The sequence below is a fragment of the Pseudocercospora fijiensis genome, assembly GCF_000340215.1.
Source record: "Pseudocercospora fijiensis CIRAD86 unplaced genomic scaffold MYCFIscaffold_3, whole genome shotgun sequence".
Classification (NCBI taxonomy): domain Eukaryota; kingdom Fungi; phylum Ascomycota; class Dothideomycetes; order Mycosphaerellales; family Mycosphaerellaceae; genus Pseudocercospora; species Pseudocercospora fijiensis.
In genome coordinates this window covers 673,485-693,287 of record NW_006921534.1, presented here as the reverse complement: position 1 = coordinate 693,287, position 19,803 = coordinate 673,485, and the positions used below count along the sequence as shown (strand labels likewise).

Here is a 19,803-nt window from a genome sequence, read left to right as displayed (position 1 = left end):
TTAATAGTCGAGTAGATACAGTAACGCGCTTGTAACTCTCGAGTACCTTAATTATACAATATATACTAGTATTAGCGCAGTAGCGCAGGAATTTAGCTACCTCTTCGTAGTAATCGTCCTCGTAGATAATGTTGTTAAACACCTTCTCGCGCTTAGGTATAGATAGCCTTAAGCAATAGATAGTAAATATACGGTCTAGCTGTTAATGTAAGCCGAGTCCTTTAATAAAGACCTATAAAGCTACTCTGTCTTTAACCTTCTATATTAACTACGCTATCTTATTGTTACAAGGCCTTAAATACGCAAAGTCGATATCGTCGTCTTCTAGCATATTATTAATAGTTATAATATAGTGCTGCTTGCTATCTATTCGATACTAGACAACCTATATAAGGTTAGCACTAAATAGCTTTCGATTGCGTAGTTTCGGGGTTAGTTAAGAGGTCGGTAGCTACTTAGGCGCTCGTAAAGTCGGTCGGCGTTATAAGCTAGCGTCTAAGTGCGATTTCTTAACAACGCTATTAGATGTCGATATAGGCTAAGCAGGAGGTTTATCAGATAGGTCGGCGCTATTATTCTGCCGTTTAGATAATGTTCTACGTGTCTTGTTTCGTAGTGTTATGCCCTTAGTCGATTTACGCTTACGCGTAGAAGCTAGCTTTATACCCGCAGTCGGTACCTCTAAAACCTCCGGCTCTTTCTTAATGCTCTATCGTATACTATACTGCCCCCTCTTAGCAGGCAAACTGGTTCTACGAGGCACGGCTTTTAGTATAGTCTTTAGTGCATCTAATAGTCTCGGCGGAACCGTAGTCCTACGGATAGGAGGCTCCTCGATAGTAGGAGGAGGTAGTATCTAAGAAGCCTTCTCTAGATTAGAAGGCACTAGTTCTGCGGCCCCTTTCGAGCGTATATGCATTCTTAGTATATCCTCTTTACTAGACTCTTTACCTAGCAGTCTGTTTTCCTTGTCGTTGTCGTTGTTAGTGTTAGTGTTAGTGTTGTATAAAGACCTAAGCTACTAGCTAAACCGTACGCCGTCGTCTTGTGTTTCTAGGTTATTAAATGCCTCGGTAGCTCGTAGACTATATAGCTCTTACTAAAACACCTGCTTATTAAATAGAATAGTATTAGGTAGATACTATATATATTGTTACTACAGTAGTAGAGACTAGTCCTAAAAAGCGCAGGTTTGTGTTTAGGTATATAGGGGCGGTTTAGGCACCTAAGAAGACAATACGGGTAGACTGCTTAGAAAATCTATAGTTTCTATAGTAATACTGTCTCTACTATTAGACTAAGTCTTAGGGATGGTATTATGCTCCATTCTATGCAAAAAAACGCGTATGTAAACATATAATAGTCGCGTCGGATAGTTAGAGGAAGATAGAGGTAGGTTAGGCTAAACCTAGCTAAAATTAGTCCGGGCCCTTTTGCAAGCTAGAATATCCTAGCACTTCCACGGCTCCTGTATTTTTCGGCTTGATTTCTTATATAGAGTACTGTCTTTTAACAGGTTCTTTTACTATACTTATATTTGAGTATTTTTAGGTTTAAACCTTCTAAATCGGCGTATTTTTATAGTATTAGTAATAGAGCTAGTATCTTACATCTAGTAGAAAGTCTAGATACTGCCTTAGACTACCTTTCGCAAAGCCCCCGAAGAGGAATAGCGCACCAAGGCGGCCTAAGCTTCACTAAAGACCAAATTCCCAGACAAAATCTACCACAAAAAACATTTTACATTCAATCTACAAGAAAGAAAGAAAGAAAGAAAGGAAAAAAAACCCCCCAATCTCAAAATGTCAACCTCCCCCCATCGCACCTTCCAAATCAAAACCTCCGCCTCAAACTCCCCAACAATCTCAATCCAAATCCGCGAACTCGCCGGCATAAAAGCAGAAAATCTCAGCCTAGCCACCTGGGGAGCATCAGCAGTGCTCGCCAACCTCCTCCATCGATGGAAAACCGCAGAATGGGTGAAAACCCTACAAAAACAAAAAGAACCTCCTCAAATCTTCGATCCCATCCCGATCCTCGAATTGGGAGCCGGAACGGGACTCACAGGCCTCACGGCCTCAAATCTCTGGTCCCTGCCAGCAATCCTCACAGACCTACCCTCCATACTGCCGGGGATAGACGTGAACATATCCCTCAACAGCAAGCAAAACCAATGTCTCTCCGGCTCTCTCGACTGGACATCACCCAAAACCCTGCACCTCCCGACCCTCTCGACCCCTCCAACCTCCGCCTCAATAATCCTAGCAGCAGACACATGCTACACAACCTCGCACCCAGTCTTAATAGCCTCCACAGTTTTCGCATGGCTGAAGAAAGACCGCAATGCTCGAGCGATTTTCTGTTATCCTTTGCGCATGGCGTATGTAGAGCATGCGAGGAAGTTGTGGGAGGAGATGGAAGGGAAAGGGTTTGTGTGTGTGGAGGAAGGAAGGGAGACGAGTGGGGAGGAGACGTATGGAGAGTTTGAGAGAGATGTGCCGTATGAGTGGAGTTGTTGGGGGTGGAAGGAGTTTCATGAAGAGGCTGTTGCGAGGAGGGAGGAGGAGGAGAAGGGTCAGGGTGTTTGGATGAGTTGGTGAGGATTGTTGTAGTAGGATCATGAAACGGTTTTGGATAGATTTGATATGATAGGAGAGGAGGCCAATTGAAGATCGCTCATGCCGATGCGCTAATGCAATGAAAACGCCGTGCCTTGCCCCAGGTGTGCTGTCTCAGGTTCTGATATTTCCACCATGATGCCTTGCCTTGAATGCCATTTTGATGCCTGCTGAAACCACTCTCATATCACTTAACCCTTTGCATTCCAACGATCATTATAGGCGTTGACGGCCACTGCCACTTGCCTGTACAACCAGTTCCTGGACTGTTCGTCGGCGATGGGCACGAAAGGTCCGTTCGTGCCTCCCTTGAGAATGATACTTATTCCTGTTCTCTCCTTGGAAATGGTCTGAATGTCTTTCAAAGGGACTTCCCATTCGCTGGTGAGGCGCTTAGCGCGCACAAGCATGATAGCGTTGTAGGTCACCATGACCAACATCGTCGCCTCAGACTGCTGGGATGGTCTCGCGCTAGTAGGGGAAGAGAGGGACTGGTTGGACTTCGATCTCTGTAAGTCGCCTTGACTGCCGGAGTTGAGCTCGAGATGGGCAATGTAACTCTCATTGAAGTATTTGCCGTTGTCCATGGTCTTCAGCCAGAACTGTCCGAGAGCCTCGCGCTGTGAGTATGGTCGCACGATGCCGTCAACACCAATGAATCTTGTCAATCGAACACGATCAAGACCTTCCTGATCGAAGACAGTGGTTGTATTTCGCACGCCTTCGGCCATGCTGGATGCGAGGTCGAATGCGCCGATCGCTGCTTTCGTAGGCAGTCCAAGGAGACCCTTGCCGACACCCTTTACGAAGCCTGCAGCTCCCTCCTTCTCAGCACCTTGCAAAGGCTGTCTTGCAAGACCTCCAATACCAGAAGCCAAGCTCGAGGCGAAAGCGTTACCACCAGACGTGATGCCGTAAAGCGCATGCTTCGGACGATTTCTGCATCTCGACATTCGTCGTGCATCTTGGAACTCCTTGTCCATACTGGCGGCTGCCAAACCCTTGCTGATCGAACCAGTGAACTTGCTTACACTGTCACTGAGACCGAAAACACTCTTTTTGACGAAACTGCTAGCTCCCTTTGCGATGCCAACGCCGAGATCTTGGGGCCTGTCAGTAACAAGACCCTGATACGGCTCGTAGAAGATGTCTGCAACGCCAGAAGAGATGGTGTTGAAGAGACCAACGGGGTTGCCGAGGAAGTCAGCAGATCCAATCACTATGTGAACCTGCCTGAGAGACTCCTGTACATAGTGACTTCGGATGTTCGAGATCAGAGCTCCTGTGGACAGCCGAGCATTCTCCAGCATCAGAGCATTATAGCGGATCGGTGCATCGTTGACATTGCCAATGGACATTGTCAGGACATTGACTGCGAACATGAACGGGTTGCTGCTGCTAGAGCCGGTGTCTTCCGCATTGATGCGCTCAGTACGGACGAACGACAGATCGAACTGCATTGGCTGAAGATGAAGCAGTTCAAAGTAAATGTCTTGGCCAGACTGCGCCTGCTCAGGCTCCGGCACGTCGAGAGATTCTGGAGCAAGCTGTCCTTCTTGTTCCTCTGTCCAGGAGGCACCAGGTACCTTCGTGAAGTCCAGAACGGCGAAGATGAAATCCTCGTCGATCTCGATGGTCATCTGCTGCATCAGGAACGTGAAGTACTTAATATACAGAACTCCATACGAGTCGTCCTTGACTCTTGTGACAGTCGTACGGAAAATCGGATGTGCTTCCATCTCCTTGCCAGTCTTGGGCACAACTGATGGATAGAAGAGCAGCGGGAAGATGCCACCGTAGAGTTGGTTGTCGATTTGGATCCACTTGATGGTCAATGCTACTGTCTGGTAAAGTGGCGAGTCGGTGTACTTGAGCTCGATGTCCCTCCACGTAGCGTAGATCAGTTCTCGCAGCTGTGAGTTGACCAAGGAAATTCCAATGCCCGCAAAGCGAACACTAGCCCGCATTGTGACATTTGTGTCTTGTTCCTTGACTTCGAAGCCTGCCGTAGTACTCTGACTTGCCGAGGCTGACTTTTGCTTGTATAAGCTATTATGCGGTTTGTAATTGGACATGACAAGCGTCTGAGTAGGGCCATCTGCAACGACATTCAAGTCGATGATTTTCGGTCTCTGTTGTCCTCCATCGGCCTTTGCAGGAACTCTCATGGGAATGAGATTGCCAATTTCAGCCAACTTGACATGTCGCTCCTTGCCATTGGCAGAAAGAATGAGGTTCTTGTTCTTGGTGGAAGGGTAGTCCCACGCGTATGGCATAATGCTTCTCGGAGGCAAGCGATACCGGATTGGCTTCCACCCAGAAGTCCTATCCTCTTCGTCCTCGTCAACATGGGGGTTGGCCTGCCAGAACAGAAACTCTTGGTCACTCTCGTTTCGCATCGAGAATGGCCAATGCTTCGTTTCTAGGCTGAGATGAAGGTAGATCATCGCGTGCTCCATCAAGATCTCAACACGAATGAGCTTCTGCCTCTCACCGGCCTTGGCAAGCTTGACGTGCACGCTTCCCACGTTTGCGATGTCAAACGGCGAGGACCAAGAATTGTTAACGCCAGGGAAGCACAAGCTCAGCTGTTGGCCGGTCGTCTGCTTGAGAAAGCGAAGAGGATGCAATTCGCCAGGCGTCAAAGTCGCGGCATCAGATGATCCTGGTTCGCGGATCTGAATGTCTTCTGACAGCTTGTTCTTGACGATAAATCGTGGTGTCACGCTGACAACCTTGGTCAGCTTGTACTTGCCCTCGCCTTCTGTCACACTCAGACCGCAATGCATTTCAGATCTTCCTGACTCCGCCGGCAGCTTGACATCAATGTTCGCTCCGATCGCGTCGAATGAGATCGGTTGACTCCAGGCAGACTGCCCGACTTTGATGAGCGCGCGATTCTTTTGATCGTCCGTCGGGAAGGAGAACATGAATGGATGCGCCTTCTGACCGTCATCCTCCGTGTCTGCAAATTGACCTGCAGCAGACTTTGTGGCACCGAAGTACGCTTTGCTTCTGATATCGAGCTCAAGTCCAGTGCGGTTGAGTATGACATACGGACTGTATATCGTGATCTTGAAGGCCCCGCCACTGTCTGGAACGTTGAAGTAGTGGATCTTGAGACGCAGCTCTAGATTGTTTTTGTCTTGCACCTTCAGAGTCTTCTCCCGCTTGAAGTCACGATCGTTGCCCGAATTGATGATAGCAAACTCACTTGCCTTGAAAGGAGTGTCTTGCATATCGACGCTGATCAGCAGCAAGTGAGAGAGCTCTACCACATGGACTGGGCTGACGCCACCCTTGCGTAGGAAGTTGGTCCAGTCCTTCTTAGTGTTTCTGTCGTAGATGCGGTATTTGAAGTCGAAGGGAAGCAAGTTCTGCACCTCGATTGGCGCAGTCAGCCGGAGTCGCATATATGGATAGACCTGAGTGAGCGGATTGTTCTTGTCGAAAACTGCTTGCATCTGGAAGTAGAACGATGGAGAGCTTGCGTCTTGCTCGCCGTGGCAAGTAAGTGCTCGCACAGGTCGCTTGAGGAGCTCTTTCCAGTGCAGGCGCTCGTTCGACCAAGTGTAGCCAAAGCCTTGATCCGGCCTCACAACCAGAGAGTGCATGAATGCCGCACCCACAGGAGCCGGCCGAGACTCGCCAGGCGCAATCTTCTCGATTTTGATCAGGTGGCCTTCATCAGGACTGTATATACCGAGTTCCACCGGTATTTGCGTGTGGTTCTCCACAAGCATCGGCGATCGCAGGGTGATGTATTTGACGTTGTCTGTTCCCAGAGTGACCTCCACAAGCATGCGATGCTGGATCTTATCTTTGCGAGGCTTCAAATTGTAAAGCGACTCGCCCTCACGATTGACCTGGATGCGATCAATGCTGTCGAAGCCGCTGCCTTCCAGTCTGATGCCGATCACGCCAGTCTGGCCTTCCGGAGACAGCGTTTCACGAGTCGTAGTCGGGTCCTCGAAGCGCCATGGCTGTTCTTCGCCATCACTCAGCTTCGCGGCTTGTCCTTCATCATCACCGGAGGAATCCGAGCTCGCCCAGACATGCACGTCGAAGCCAGTCCAATTGCGAACTCGGTATGGCGCGTCGTTACCGCGTGGCTTGCTCAAGACATCCTCGTCGCTGCTAAAGAACCGAGCAGATTTCGACGCAAGCGCGATCGTCGCTGATGTTACGGTAAGCTCAAGACTCTTTCGTGAGTACACTTCGACACTGAGCTTGTCTGGATTCGTCTCTTTGCTCATGTGGAAGCCCATCTGCCAAGGCTCAATGAGTGGTTCCCAAGCAGATTTTGAGAAGTTGTAGACATTGAAGAAAGTGTCGAGACTGGTATCGGCAGTCATGTTGCCCGTCCAGTCACGAACATCCACGTCGAATTTCTTGACGCTCCAGTCGAGCATTGGCAATTCATGCAAGTCTCCAATCAGCACCACACGGATACCAGCCATCGAGACCTTCATCTCCTCCCGCTTCAAGACAGCGGAGCCAGGCCCAGCAGCTTGCTCTTGGCTAGACTTCTGGCTTGTCTTCTTCGTGCTGATGCTTTGTGATTGCACTTTCGACGTTGACGCAGCGGTGCGCTTGGTAGACTTGGCTTGCTTCTGAGACTTTGCAGATTGCTTCTTGACTTGCTCTAGTTTCTTCGGGCCTTCTTCGTCCATCTTCTTGTCGCCGCCGCCGGACATCGCAGAAGCCCGGTTGAAGATCTGCATTGCGAGCATAATGTCGCGCAACGAGAGACGAAGCACTAGCGGTTCAATGTCGACATGCATGCTTGTCAAGGAAGAGTCGCGACTTTGCGAGCGCATATCCAGCGACGTTTGAATGCTAAAGTCGTCAAGGATGCGAAGTCGGTTGGTCTCGAATTGGTCCATCCTGCAGAGGAACATGCCGACCTTCTCTACCTGCAAAGTCATGGCGTGCTGCTGGGAAGCCAAGACCTGCTTGGTGCTGAGAACAATCGCTTCAGAATTGCTGATGGTTGGGTTTGCGATGAGTATGACCTGGACATCCACCATATTAACGCGGTACGAGATACTCATGCCTGCAGGCTCATCCTCTTGTTTCTGTTCATGCTCGGCACGCTTGCGATCCACAAGCTCTTGAGTTGAGATGCTAGCATCGTCAGGGCTGGCAGGATCTTCCGACTGGTCACTTTCTTCCTCGACGACAAGTGGCGCATCCTGCTTCAAACCATTCTGCACAAAGTTCAGAACGTCGAATAAGTAGTCGAGGGCCAAGATGATCCGTGGACTGTCAATCGTAAGCAGAGCAATCAAGTGCTTCTCGCTGCCGCCAGATATCGACACGCTGGCCATAAATTGCTGCTTGACATCGTCATTGATCAACGACATGATCTTGCGGAACTTGTTCTTTTCGCGCGTACGTGTGTCAGTGATGGTGAAGGACTGCACGAGCAGCTCGCTTTCAAGGCCACCATCGCTGATCATGCGCAGCTTAACACTTGTCTCATTGAGCGAGAATTTCGAGAGACTGGCAGCTTCGAGATCACCGACTGGCTTATCGCCTTCGCCTTTGATTAGCTCAAGACCAATAGCGCCGACCTTGAAGATCAGGTCGAGCTTCGTCCATGCGTCCTCATCTGTGCCTAGCTCAGGTGATAGGTGTGTCGGCTTCGTCACTTCGACCTTCGGCGGTGTCTTTTGCCCGTTGGTGGACTGCACTGCTTGCGCTTGCTCCACAATATCGTCTTGCACTTCTTCCTCTGCCTGGTCCTCCAGTTCATCGGAGTCCTCAAGTGCAAACGCCTGTGGAATGTTTCTGGACAGCTCAAGAACGAATTTGAGCTGGGCTTCAGTGAGGCGCATATTGATGTTCGACATCGATCCCTCAATCTCCATGTCTGGCCGGTCTCGGCCTGGCTTGTGCTCCGTCTGCGTGATGTTGAAGTCAAGATTGACTTTGTCTATCATCTCAAGCTCCTCCGATTGCTTCGCAGCATAGTGGAAGTTCGTGGTCAAGCGAATGTTGTGAACTCCAGCGGACAGCTTGTTGGCGGTATCACCTGCATCGTCTCCTTCAAGCGGCACAAACTTGTTGTTGGCGTAGATCTCACCGAGATATGCAGTCACCGTGTCACGCTCGGGATTGTCAGTAATGACCATGCGCGGAAACGCAACGATAGGTGTCTTGATCAGGATGTCGAAATGCATCTTGCCAGCAGATTCTTGCACCTTTGTCGCTTGATTTGCAGCAGCCTGTCTCGCAGCATTAAAGATGGCCTGCATCTTGCCAAATTTGACACCGAACTCCATAATCTTTCGGAATGGCTCAGTGACAAAATTGACCTTGATCGATCCTGAGCGGAGGAAGATCGAGTTATCATGCCCGGGATAGTCTGAGGCTTCGGAATCGTATGTCTCGTACTTGAAGTCAGCGAGGTCATCGCCCTGTATCGAGACCAACTGTCTCAGAGCAGAGTTTTCTGAGACGCCCAGATTGACATCATCAACAAGGTCAAGAGCACCTAATCTGGCGTCGACTTTCATCTTCTTGCCCATGAGGAAGACGTTGACTTCGGCAGAAGTTAAGCTGAGAGTCGCCAGACGTATGCCATCATTGTTGAGAATGACAGCAATGCGGTTCAAGTTGGCCTTGATGCGAATCTTGTCAGCAGCCTCAGGCCTCTGCTCTTGCAGTTCGCTCTCCTCATCAATGTCTTCAAGTGCTTTCTTTGGTGCGCTCTGCTGGGCGTTCGCGTCTTGCGGAGGCGCGAAGGTGACCATGACAAAGTCCAGCAAGGTCAGAAGTGTCTTTCGAGTGACCATCAGGTTGATGGTGGAAACGTTAGCATCAAGATTGGTCTTGATACCCTCGTACTTGCTCTGGAATTCAGGATGATCCTTGTTCACCATCTGGAAGTGGATCGTGAGCAGATCTTGTTGCTTCTTGGTGACAAGATCTTCGCTGGAGATCAAGTTCTTGAACTCCTCAGCGGGGCTCTCTTCGACGTGATCCTCGACAGCCAGCGAGCGCAGGCGGACGTCGGCCACCATGTCAAATGGCCGCTGGTAGAATTCTAAGAAGAAAGTCTCGGCGATAAGATCAACGAGCAGCCGATCTTCCTTGCCCTTCGGATCTGCTTTGTACAAAGAGCCCTGCAACTTGTCCACGGTAAATTTGAACTCGAAGTTGCGCTGTGCTGGATTTTTCTCCTGCTCCTTCTTCGCTTGCTCTTTGCTGCCGCCTCGCTGCCGGTCACGCTGTTTCTTCTCAGCGCCCTGTTCGACCTCATTTGCCAGATCTGCTTGACCAGGTTGGAAGGACCTGCTGCGAGGTCTCGATGCGTCGCTCTTGCGTCGGGCCTTCAGCTTGTCTTCTTGGACTGATAGACGATGATCTTTCTTCTTCGCCGTCTCGTCTTGATCGAACTTTGGAATCGCAAAGTCGAGAAGCTTCATGAGCGATTTGTACTTCTCATCAGAGAACTTGGCTCGGAGTAGCGGTAAGTGTCCAGATATCTTGAACTTGGTCAGATCGGTGGCCTTCGGGATGATGCAGGTAGCAATCTGGAAGTCCATGTTGATCTTGTCGACCAAATGGTAGCTGCGAGATTCTGCCTTTTCTTCCAACTGCGACTTGGTATCTTCGACGGTCGTACCGATGAGGACCTGTGTCGACTCCAGTTTCAGCTGAAATTTATCGTACATAAGCGACTCCAGCTTCTGAAAGTCTTTCTCGCTGTACTGCTGCTTCTGCTTGTTCTGAATGTCATGCAGTGTCTCCTTGTCTATCAGATCACTTCGAACGCTGGCATGACCGGCATCTAGAATGAGACAGATAGTGCTCTTCTTGGTGACAGTGTCTGGAACGATGATTAGAGGTGCCTGCAGATCCAGCTGCACGTCAATAGTTTTGTGCTCTTGGAGAGCAAATTCTAGACCTGCCCTCGTCTGTTGCCGGATCCCCTCGACTGTCGAGCCTGCCGACTCCATCAAAGCTCCAATAGACTCCATGTGTTTCTCTGGAGGCTTGAAGAACTTCGTGACTTGAACGACAAAGTTGGGGTTGTAGACAATCTCCATAGCTTTGAGCTTCACGGTCAAGGCAGTGTCTGCACGGTGGTCGAGCGGATTGTTCTCGAAGGTGAGTGCGAAGAATGGATCAGGTTCTTCCTCATCGTCCTCATCGTTATGGATTGGCTTGCCATCTTCACCCAGCTCCTGAACTCTGTCTTTGTCAGGAACAGGAGGGGCATCCTTGACTGTGAGCATCTGCTCGAAGAGATTGCCTTCGGTCGAGCCGTCGTAGAGACGCATGCCTCCGAGGCTGAGATCGACCAGAGTGGAGTCGGTTCGCTGAATGAACTCGGTACTAAAGTCATCAAACAGCAGCCGAAGCATTTCCTGCTTCTTGCCATGTGGGTCGCGCTTTAGCGTGAAGCTACCGGTCTTCAGATTCATGTCGACTTGCATCTTGACTGCTTCTCGAGGTGCATCAACCGACTCTGCAATGCTCTTCTTTTCATCGAATGCGATGGCGTCGTAAAGCTCTTTTCGTTGCTCTTCTGACATCTGACTATCATCAGCAGTATCACTCTGCGATTTCTGGTTCGATGATCCCCAGAGCCAGCCTGTCCATGTGGACTTCTGCGGTTGCGGCTTTTTGAAGCCCTCCTTTCGCAGCTCATTTCGCGCCAGAGATCTCCAGAAGCGAAGATCCTCGTACGTGAGCTTGTGTTCAAGCTTGTCCAAATCAGTGGTTTCTTCCGGCGTGAGCTTCTCTTCGCGCTTCTTCTTTTTGAAGAGCTCGATGTATCGTTTGCGGTCATCTCGTCGTTCTGCGAAAAACGCCCACGACCAGCGCTTGTTTTTGTCGTGTATTCGATCAAGCACTGCCTTGGCAGCGAATTGAAGCCAGGCGCGCGGATCCTCCTTGGGCGATTTCTCCGGCTGATACTTTCGGTACTCTTGATGCCGAATAAAGTAATGGAAGAGATCGACCAGCATAAGCGCATCGCGATATTGCTGATCGTCCAACACGAAACCAAGTTCGTTGAACAGCAGACGTGCCTTCATCTTCGGTCGATCGTACTTGCCGGTCTTGTCCATCTCCAAACCAGCTCGACCAGAAACAGGCTTGAGGATGAATTGATGGTCTTTGATCGCTTCACTGTCGCTCTTGATGATGAGCTCGCGGAACTTGTCCATGGTCGCTTGATGGTCGAGGTCCTGCTGCTCGCCAGTGCCGCTGCCCAGGAGTTCTGCATCAGTATCCCAGTACACAGCAAGAGATCCCAATGTGGCGAGCTTGTGTGTGGTGGCGCTGGTGCCGGCGATCCATGTGGGCTTCCAGTTCTCGTCAGTGGAGACAGCACTGAGCTCCTGCAGCGTCAAACCCGCAGCAAAAGGATGTCCTGGTGCGGAGAGTGCATCTTCGTATCGAATATGCACATTCTTGACCTGGATCTGCACGTTATCGATAATGGTTGTAGTGAGAGCGGCAGTGAAGGATTGCTGCTTCTGTTGCTCCTCTTGAGACATGCCCTCAGTATTGCGTTCCTTCAGCAGCTCAGCACTGTCCAGCTTCTCCATCTTGACGGCATGTGCACGCTTCTCTTCCTCCTCCGCATTGTATTCTTGATCCTCCTTCGGCGCAGCCAGCAAGAAGACATCTTCGATTTGTATTCGCACAGGCTGGCCACGCAGATTCGACCACGGTATCTTCAGAACCAAACTACTGATATGGCCTTCGACAACGTTCAGAGGAAGGTGGAATTGATCGAGAGCTTCGCGCCGCAATTCGAGGTCGCGCAGCTTGACGTCTCCTGACCAGATACCAACATTCAGCTGCTTCGGATCGAAATTGCGCACATACATGCCCAGAAAGCGATTGAGCAAGTTGGCGACCAGACTCTCCAACACCATGGCGGCGGTGGGTGGCCGTTACCCTGGCCGGGGAGGTGTCGTGGTGGTGCTGGATGGAGAGCGCCTAGGGTGTAGGTAATTATGGTATGGATATGAGGCCGTGATATATCGTCATCTCATCATATGACTTCGTATGTCTTCGTTCAATCAATGCTCTTCGCCGCCCGCAGGTTCGTTCGGTGGGCGCCTGGGAAGGATTCGATATCGAGGTGGCGTCAGTGTGGTGCAAGCGGACGCTGGATCAATTCGTGTTCGTTGCAAGGTGAAAGAAAGGTGCACTGTGCGGCGTCAAAGGAGCGGAAAGCTGAAGTACACCCGCGCAGTAGCAGTCGCAGTCGCCGTCGCAGTAGGGTGGGCAGATCAAGGAAAGATCGATCGAAGGATCGCGTGTAGGTGCACGTATGGATGCGTGTAGCGCCCCTCGCAGCTCCCAAGCCGTACGTCATCAGCTTGCCTGCATCCTGATCTTTTCGACCGAGCCGAGCATCAACAACAATACATGTAATGTTGATGGTCAACCGAGCGGCGGCCTCGCATATCATACAGGAAGTTCAGCAACCGGTCTAGGTTCTGCGGCAGGAGCTGAGACGACGAGAGTATACGTGCAGAAGCAGACTTTGGACAAAAGCCAAGCAAGGGTCATCATCCAGGTTGTTAGGCAAAGTGGTCAGAACAGTATGATTCAAGAGGTTTATGAACGTTATAGTCTCGTTTTCAAGACCTCACCTCTGCCTCTCCATCTCCAACACCCATACCCACTCAATCCACAGAAATCAAATCCCCCCCCCCAACCCTCTCCAACCGCACTACACATACCAAGAAACAAAAGCAACAGACCCACAAACGCCGAATGTTGGAGTATCGACCTCATGCCATGCCATTCAGCAGTTTCGTCGAAGGCAAGCAGCCCACCACCCGATAGCATGATGCTACGATCTGCCCGCCATTCCAAAGCACCCAACCGAAAGTGCATCTCCTCATACCCACCCACACTCCAAGCTACCTCCCCCTCACCTCCTCCCCAGCACCAGAAACCCAAACCTCGCAAACCCACAGTAACCGCAATCCCCCAAACAGTCGTAACCCACAAAAACCAAGTGTCCGCGAAGTCAAGCGCATTCATGTTACCAAAATCGTATTGGCGAGTGAGAAAGATAGCTGAAGGAAGTACGTCACGGCGATGGAGCTTGCGAGGATGGATCCCCAAGCTTCCCGAGGGGACATGGAGCGTGGGAGGGAGGAGGTAGAGAGATTGGAGGGTGAGGTGGAGGAGAGCGGCAGTAGGGTTGTTGGGTGGGGGGTGAAGAGGGGGCGGCGTCATGAGGTTTGGAGGTTCGAAGGGCGGAGATGCGTCGTGCGACTAGGTTAGAGATTTTAAGATGGCCAGAAGAAGCGTTTGTGGCTTTCATGTGATGACTGGCAGTGAAGCGCTGCCACAGGCTGAACATTCACTTGACCGTAGGCAGATGCAAAGATTAGACTCACCGCCTTATGCCTTGCGTAAGTGAATGATAATTAGTCGAGCGAGAGGCCTGCCTTTCTCCTTGACCTGCCCTTCACCACACTCTCCTGCCCGAGATTGAAGTGAAACGCAGAGAAGCCGGCGCGCTTGGCAGCGACTATGAAGAGAGGATAGGTCTTTATCTACCTTGCAACCTCTTCATGCGCTCTTCTGCAGCCCTGGCCCTCTTCTCTCGTTCGAGCCTCATCCTCATCTCATCAGTCATGCCTCGCGCCTCCTCCATCCTTCTCTCTTCAGCAGTCACAACCGGCTTGCCAAGCACACTACCCTTGCCAAACTTCTTCTCTTTCTGCGCCGTCTGCTTTTCCGCGTCTTCTTTCCGGATCCTCTCAAGCTCAGCTTGCCGTCTCTGCTTCTCAGCTGCGGACTCTGCAGCCTTCTCGTCCTTCTCGCGAGCAGAGCGTGCATCGGCATCCGCTTGTGAGATAGCAGCTGGCACGCCAGCCTCATCCCAAGGCCATTTCAACTCTCCAAGCTGTGAGCGAGCAAGGCGAAATGCGTCTCGGGTGGCGCGATCACCAGCGATATCAAAAGCAGACTTGCCATCGCCATTCCGGATTGATGGATCTGCGCCGGCCTTGACAAGAAGGGAAGTGACGCAGGCGGGACTGTTGGATGCTGCTGCAAGGTGAAGTGGTGTCGGTGCATGATGATTGAGATCGAGTGGAAAGAAGCGGAAATCAGGACTTAGGCTGTTGGACTGGATGTAGGATAGCATTGCAGGGGCCTTCGCTCGTCGGATGAGGGCTTGCAGTTGCTGTGTGTGCAATGCTGCCTCTTCGTCTTCTTTCGAGGGCTTTGCTGGCTTTGGCGTACTGGGCTTACCGTTGGCCGCAGCTTCTGCTTTTACGGCAGCGTGAGCGGCCTCTTCAGCTTGTCTTGCTAGGGCTGCTTCGTCCACAGTGGCGACTTTGACTCTCGTCAACTCGGTGAAGGAGCGAATGAGCTCATTCTGCGTCGCTCTACGCGTACTGAAGGGAAAGCCTCGCAGCCGTGCGTCTCTGGAATTCAGCACTTGTCCTTCGTAAGGGCCGAAGAGCGTGCGTCTGTTGGTGCTTCCCGTTGCTCTGATGAACAGCAGCTCAGCACTGTCGATCATCTCTCGCCATTCAGCAAGCAACTCGCGCACTTCCTGTGTCAGTGCTGCTTCGTTATATCTTCGTATACTTGACCCGGCAGAATGTGCATTGCCTTTCGCGTTATCGTTGGCACTTTGTGAGCCACCTTGTTTCCGACGTGTAGTGTACCGATGGAAAGTCTTGTGCGCTATTACCGTAGCAGATCGGTCGTCTTGGCCGGCTTTCTTCGTCAGCTTGGGCGTGAGAGACACCAGCATGCCGGCAAAGTGGCCACCACCGATCATGCAGAGAAAGTAGTGCGGACCAGCAGCGCTGGTATTTTTTGGCATCATCGAGGCTGGTAGTCGGACCCCACCCTCCTCCTCATCCTTCTCCAGCTTCTTCTGCTGCAGCGGGTTGGGTGGGGGCTTTGCAGCAAGCTGTTTCTGCTTGATCGTATCCACCAGCTTCTCTTCATGCTCCTGCTCTGAAGTTGAGAATATGGCCCGGTATATGGCGAGAGAGGTGTTGGAAGGCAGCTTCGGCGTAGAGAACCACAGCAGAGGAGGCTTGCCGGAATCGCGCTTGGGCTGCTTTGTTGGCGCATCATCAGCGTCGCCATGAGTGACTTTCGCCTGCCGTTTGAGCAACGCACTCAGCGTCGAGTCTTTCTTCTCTCCGTCACTCTCGTCTTCCGAGTCTGAAGAGTCCGATCCCGACAGACTCTCATCCAAATCCTGCACGAGCTTCTCGAATTCACTTTCAGTCACAGCCTGCTTTCCACGTAGCTTCTGCTTTATATTGTAACTGTGAAAGTCGGATCTGACATGGCTGCGCTGCTCGAGTAGACTGGCAAAGGTGAGGCCGCAGAGACGACATGATGTTGCGTTGGACGGCGCGCCATCTTCTGGCCGAGGTGTCTCTGGAGTGGCGGGTTGCGGTGAGGGCGTTTCTGGTTCTGGGGGCGCAGTTGGCTGGGTCTTGAGCTGCAGAGTATACAGGATCTCTTCGGGGAGGTCAAAGACTAGGAGCGGTCAGTTGACGAGGCTTGTCACATGCCAGCCGCCATATTCCTCGACGCCATGCAATTTTACAATGTACCCACCATACAGCGGTCGCTGCAGAAGCTTGTCTGCGTGGGTGTGCGCCATTTCGAGAGAGTGTCCAGATGAGCTTGATCCCCTTGGTTAACTCGTTGCTGGTCGGCGTTCGTCGGGTAAACAGGGATCAACCCCTACAGTGTCCACATAGTTAGCATATAGAAGCCGCTCTGCAGGTAAATAGACAAGGCTCAATTGGACTCGCTTATAATAGCGCTTTGCCTCTTCTAGTCGCCGCCGCTCTCGGAGACTGAATTCTAACTCTTAAAGGTTTAAACTATAAAGTTTAACCTACTAAGTTAGCAGCTATAATAGACGGCTTAAACCGCTTTTAAGCTACTATTATCGATAGTATAGAAGCTAATAAAGAAGATAATAACTAAGGGTAGCTATAACAGGTTAAGGAGGCTTATAGTAACCCTATTAAGTACGATAAGTACGTCTATTTGTAGATAGAAGGTCTATTCTATAAGATAGCGATAGCAACAATAATAGCGGTGCCTCGAGGGTTAGATAAAGAGCTATATAATGCTAGAAATAAGGACGACCTAATTAAGACTGTTAGTATAGACAACCGAGCCGGTAGCCTCTACTATCTAGTAGAAGACGACCTAAAAGAAGACCTATTTAAGCTATTAGAGGTAACTAAGCGCTAGCGGAAGGTTAACTTGCCTATCTACCTATAAGGGGACCTCTCGAAGGTAGACGACGTACAGTACGAGTTCTTTAACCTCCTATAGACTAATAAGGTTATAGATAGGCTAGTTAAGTATACTAATAAGTATATAGAGACCTAAGAAGAGTTTAAACTAGATAAGGCTAGAAACCCCCGAATTAGCCGCAATAGGGAGCCTAAGATTGTTATATCTAGATACCCTTAGAAACTAGTAGGGCGTAAAGATATATTAATCTTTGTAGCCCTTATTATCTATATATCGGCGATCTAAATAGCTAATAAGTCGGATTACTAAAGGGACGACAAATACTAGCCTATATATCTAATTACCGATTATATAAGTAAGTAGCGCTTCCGATAGATTAAGGCCGCTCTATAGTATAGAAGTCCTATTCTAAGGGGCTTTGGACTGCCTACGTAGTCGTAGATATTACCGTTAGCGGACCTATTACGAGAGAGGTTTAAGAGCGTTATTCTTCTTAGAAGTAATATATCTATCGACGAGTCTATAATCCGGTTTATAGGCCGATCTAGTTATATAATAATAATGCGAGGAAAGCTAATACCTATCGGATACTATATCCTATACTTATATAAGGACGGGTACCTATATTCCTTCCTATTCTTAAGCTCTCGAAAGTAGCATTCTTAGGAGGTCGAAACGGACGAATTTGTAATAAGAATCCTCGAGCGGCTAGTTATCGTTCGAGAGTAGCTTACTAGCGCCGAGGTAATTAAGCGAGCGAAGGAGAGTAATAAGCGGCGCCGAGACAGGCTTAATAGCCTTGCTAAGGATAGTAGTTACAATAGAATAAGTAGTGTCTACGAGGTTAATAAAATAAAAGTCGACTTTTATATATCTGCCTTAAGAGGCGCTAACTACTCGGAAGCTATAGAAAGCTCGGAAAGCGCCGTAAGCGAGCCTAGTAGTATATAACCGACTAACTACGCCTATAGACTTAATCTTAGCGCGAAGCTAAGTCCGCTAAGAATCGCTGTTCTCCGATTGTTACTATAACTTCCTTTCTAAACATACTACTTCTATATATTTATAGACAACCTATTTAACAATATAGTCCTATTTACTATATTAAAGCATCTCGGCATCGGAGCGACTAGCATAGTAAGGTCTAGCTCCTTATTATAGCCTTAGAGAGGCGCTAAATTCGAGAAACTAGGTTAGCTTCTAAAAAAGGGAGGGCGGAAGAAATCGACCTTTCTACTACTAAACCGTAAGACGACTTATTTCCTATTCGATATACTGCTATATAAGGTAATTTATAGTATAGTAGCGGTTGTCTAGTAGGACAGAAATCTCGTTTAGTTCCTTACGAATGCTATTAATCTACGAAGCCGAGAAATACGCCTCCGAGTACGCCTACGAGCTAGTAATAACGCTTTTATCGATAACTACGTACGACCTTACTAGAAAGAAAAACGAGAACCGAAGTTATTACTAAGCATTACAGCTCGCTATAATAATTATACAGGTAGCGTAGATATCTATAATCAGCTCCGGTTCTATTATTCCTCTTAGTATAAGTTAAGGAAGGGTTAGTATCTATTATTCTACTTCCTACTTAATACCGCTATTATTAACGTATATATACTTCTTCGTAGCAATAAGAAGGACAAGGACTTTAATAACTAACGCGAGTTTAGAGTCAAACTAGCGCAGCAAACAGTACAGAAGGCACAAAGTAAGAAGAATACTCGCCTCGCTATAGAGGCGACGGCAAAGGCTAATCGTACGCTAACGCCTCCGCCGCTTAGGTAACAAGGCTAGTTTGTCGTAGGTTATACCTATAATACTAGCAGAGCTCGATAGAAGCGCTATTAGATTAGGAAGGGCGATAGCCTTCCTACTACTAAAGAAGCTCGCCGCCTCGCTTATAGGGGTAACGCTATATACTCCTAGAAGCCTGTTCTTAAGCGCTAGCGTTGCTATCTCTATAAGCACGTAAGGACCGCTTAGGGCTTCAAATACTAGCCTCTTAATAAGAAGGATAAATACTATTTAATATACGCCTGCTTGTATTATAGTCCTATTACCCTATATAAGGCATATAACTTAACATAGCACAACTAGCCTAATCTATATACCTTCCCTAAGAGCCTAAAGCCGGAGGGCTCTTTAACCTCCGCTAGCGATTAACAATAGTCGCTACTACCGATAAGTTAGCTTTATAGCCGGCATTTAAAGCATACTACATTTTTATAAGCGAGGCAATCGTCTTATATAGCTATTTAACCTTTAACTAGAGTGCCTTAAACTCCGCCCTCTTAATAACTATTGCCTTACTTCGAGAGCCTTCTTCGGCAGAGCTAGTAACTACTATAGGCGACTCCGCAACCTCCTTCTTAACCTCTTTCTTAACCTCCTTCTATAGGAGGTTTATATCTACCCTTAAGTCCCTTACTGCCTCTACGAGCCGGTTAACCTTAGCTATAAGTAGACTAATATTAAACTACTTTTTAAGTAGACTCGGCGGTTTAATTAGTGCTAGAAGTGTCTCTTTACTAAGCTTATAGCGACTTAGTCGACAGCGTATACGAGATAGCCGAGACTCGGTTAGTAGCTAATTAGTTATTAGAAGGTCTTAATCTGCGGTCTATATAGTCTATATACCTATCTCGATAGCGTACTTAGCGCTTCTATTATATACCTTCTTCTATACCTTCTATACCTTTACTTAGTAGAGTTTAGACTATAGAACCTTTACTAGCGACGACTCGTAAGAGTGTCGGCTTCTTAACCTTAAGCTCTACTACGGCTAAATCCGAGCCTTAATCGGATACGATCGCTGTTCGAGGGGCGATGCAGTTTTGTATAGGGCCACACCGGATTTAGCATGGAAAGTGGAACCTGACAAGGGGATTGCCAGGGTGGGTGTTCGACGGACTTAACCACGGAGGCGGTTAAGGGGATG

At 49.3% G+C, this 19,803-nt stretch overlaps 4 protein-coding genes across 4 annotated transcripts; 2 read left to right on the top strand and 2 right to left on the bottom strand.

The window, feature by feature from the left end:
- Nucleotides 1-1,802: 1,802 nt before the first annotated feature.
- Nucleotides 1,803-2,600, top strand: MYCFIDRAFT_84145 (uncharacterized protein; the record flags this gene model as incomplete). Its single annotated transcript, XM_007926282.1, has 1 exon — nucleotides 1,803-2,600. The coding sequence occupies one exon, from the start codon at nucleotides 1,803-1,805 to the stop codon at nucleotides 2,598-2,600; it is 798 nt and encodes a 265-aa protein (XP_007924473.1).
- An 8-nt stretch (nucleotides 2,601-2,608) lies between these two features.
- MYCFIDRAFT_214521 (uncharacterized protein) lies at nucleotides 2,609-12,517 on the bottom strand (the record flags this gene model as incomplete). Its single annotated transcript, XM_007926281.1, has 1 exon — nucleotides 2,609-12,517. The coding sequence occupies one exon, from the start codon at nucleotides 12,515-12,517 to the stop codon at nucleotides 2,810-2,812; it is 9,708 nt and encodes a 3,235-aa protein (XP_007924472.1). The 3' UTR covers nucleotides 2,609-2,809.
- On the top strand, nucleotides 12,516-13,961 carry MYCFIDRAFT_172911 (uncharacterized protein; the record flags this gene model as incomplete). The annotated part of the gene is made up of 8 exons (XM_007926280.1): nucleotides 12,516-12,588; nucleotides 12,615-12,658; nucleotides 12,688-12,779; nucleotides 12,812-12,904; nucleotides 12,933-13,746; nucleotides 13,782-13,871; nucleotides 13,905-13,915; nucleotides 13,946-13,961. The coding sequence occupies 8 exons, from the start codon at nucleotides 12,516-12,518 to the stop codon at nucleotides 13,959-13,961; spliced, it is 1,233 nt and encodes a 410-aa protein (XP_007924471.1).
- Nucleotides 13,962-14,157: 196 nt separating this feature from the next.
- MYCFIDRAFT_65421 (uncharacterized protein) lies at nucleotides 14,158-16,248 on the bottom strand (the record flags this gene model as incomplete). The annotated part of the gene is made up of 2 exons (XM_007926142.1): nucleotides 14,158-16,121; nucleotides 16,203-16,248. The coding sequence occupies 2 exons, from the start codon at nucleotides 16,246-16,248 to the stop codon at nucleotides 14,158-14,160; spliced, it is 2,010 nt and encodes a 669-aa protein (XP_007924333.1).
- Between the last annotated feature and the right edge of the window lie 3,555 nt (nucleotides 16,249-19,803).